Consider the following 1578-nt stretch of genomic DNA (forward strand, 5'->3'; position numbering starts at 1 on the left):
ATGTACTTTATTTGTTTCTTTACTTCTCTTTTACAACCCAGAAATGAAATTGAAAGGACTGAAGTTTTCCTCAGCCCATTTGCAACACTTGGCAAGCAGGAAAGGGAACCAAACAAGAGGCAGAACACTCTATCACAGGCATTTCAAGGCAGAGCCATAGTCATCTGCACTGACCACCTTACAGCACTGTGAAGACCCGAAAGGATTAAGAGCAGTTTACTTGATAAGGCGAGTCCAAACTCCTGCTCTGCTCCAGTTCCCACAAGAACATGGGTTTCTCCTGAACCCAGTCCAGGACGCTGCTTACAGGCCCCTTGTCAGGGCTCTAACATTGGTTTTATACAGTCACCTTCCACAGGCCAGTTTAAAAGAATATTAGATTTCAAATCTAATGTGTTTCCAGTCCCATTCATTCTGCCATCAATTCCAACTACTTCACCTGTATACTCTTTCACAACTGCATTAGACAGAACAAGTGTAGATTTAACTCAGCGATTTTTTTCTATGCATTAACAGAAAATGGAATTAAGTGGAGGGTTCTGTGTGCCCTCATGTCTCAAAAGCAGCCCAGCTGCAAGAAAAATAATAAAACTGGGGCTGAACAGGTGACTGAATCTTGTAGAATTAAGCTGGCTTTAAAAATTGTCAAGAAATTCCCCAAAATTGGTTCATTCTATTAACGGAATAAAAGGCTGAAAAGAAAGATACCCCGGGCAGGCTACGGGTTAAGAGTCTCTGCAGGAAATACAGCAGAGCTGTAAGAAAAGAAAAGAAATAATTATTATAAAAGAAAATAAATACCAGCCTAAAGATAAAGAGCAACTTCTTTTTGCTTTGAATACACATAACCTTCGTGTCACAGTTTAAGGCTCCCCTCTAACCAAGGGCAGTTTGGTTTATTTGCTCGGAACGGGGACACCGACGTGCATTTCACTGCAAAGGCGGGTCCACTTCGCACCCCCCTGGGCCTGGCTTCCCACCGCCGGTCAGGGCTGTCACGCTGTGCCCGGACTGCGACACACGCCCGCCCAGGCCAGGCCAGCCCCGCGGCCGCTGGAGCCCCTATTCCTCCCGCGGGGTCGCCGCCCTGGAGCCCAGCGCAAGAACCGGCAGTACCAGGCCGCGCCGGGGCCCTCGGCAGAGGCAGCGCTACGGGCGCAGGTGTCCCCGCGGCGCACAGCGCAGCCGCCCGCTCCGCCGAGCTCTTCCTGCGGCGCCGAGTCCCCCTTCTGCCGGTTCCCGCAACTCCGCGCCGGGGCCAAGCCGCCCCGGCCTCCTCCCGCCGCCATTTTCTTCGCGGCGGCTCCTCACAGGAGCCTGCGCAGGGCGGGGGCGGGGGCACGGCTCCGCTCCTCGGCGGAGCGCGGCGCCTGCGGCTTGGCCCGCGGCGGTCCGGCCTGGCTCCGCTGCACATCCCCCTTCCCCGGGGCCGACCCCACCGCCCCCCGCCCGCCCCGGGGCCGGCACTTACGCGGAAGAACCCCGCGTCCATCTTGCCTCCTCCGCCTCCTCCGGCCGCGCGCGCTGCACGTCCCGGCGTGCCCCGCGCGCTGCACGCCCCTACGCACGCTCGGCGCT

General features: G+C 56.2%; 1 protein-coding gene across 12 annotated transcripts in view; it reads right to left on the reverse strand.

The window, feature by feature from the left end:
* The window catches only part of SRRM1 (serine and arginine repetitive matrix 1), a 16630-nt gene extending 15052 nt beyond the window's left edge, over positions 1-1578 (reverse strand). For 9 of the 12 annotated variants that reach the window (XM_062628727.1, XM_062628726.1, XM_062628733.1 and 6 more), the window contains exon 1: positions 1472-1578. In XM_062628727.1, coding sequence (XP_062484711.1) covers positions 1472-1492 — 21 coding nt within the window. In that variant the 5' untranslated portion in view covers positions 1493-1578. Of the gene's footprint in view, positions 1-708; positions 756-1471 lie in introns of all 12 variants that reach the window. The other 3 variants (XM_062628730.1, XM_062628729.1, XM_062628734.1) reach the window with 2 other exon arrangements.

This window comes from Pezoporus occidentalis, unplaced genomic scaffold (assembly GCF_034315485.1).
Source record: "Pezoporus occidentalis ecotype Australia unplaced genomic scaffold, CSIRO_AGI_Poc_V1 ctg321, whole genome shotgun sequence".
Taxonomy (NCBI): Eukaryota; Metazoa; Chordata; class Aves; order Psittaciformes; family Psittacidae; genus Pezoporus; species Pezoporus occidentalis.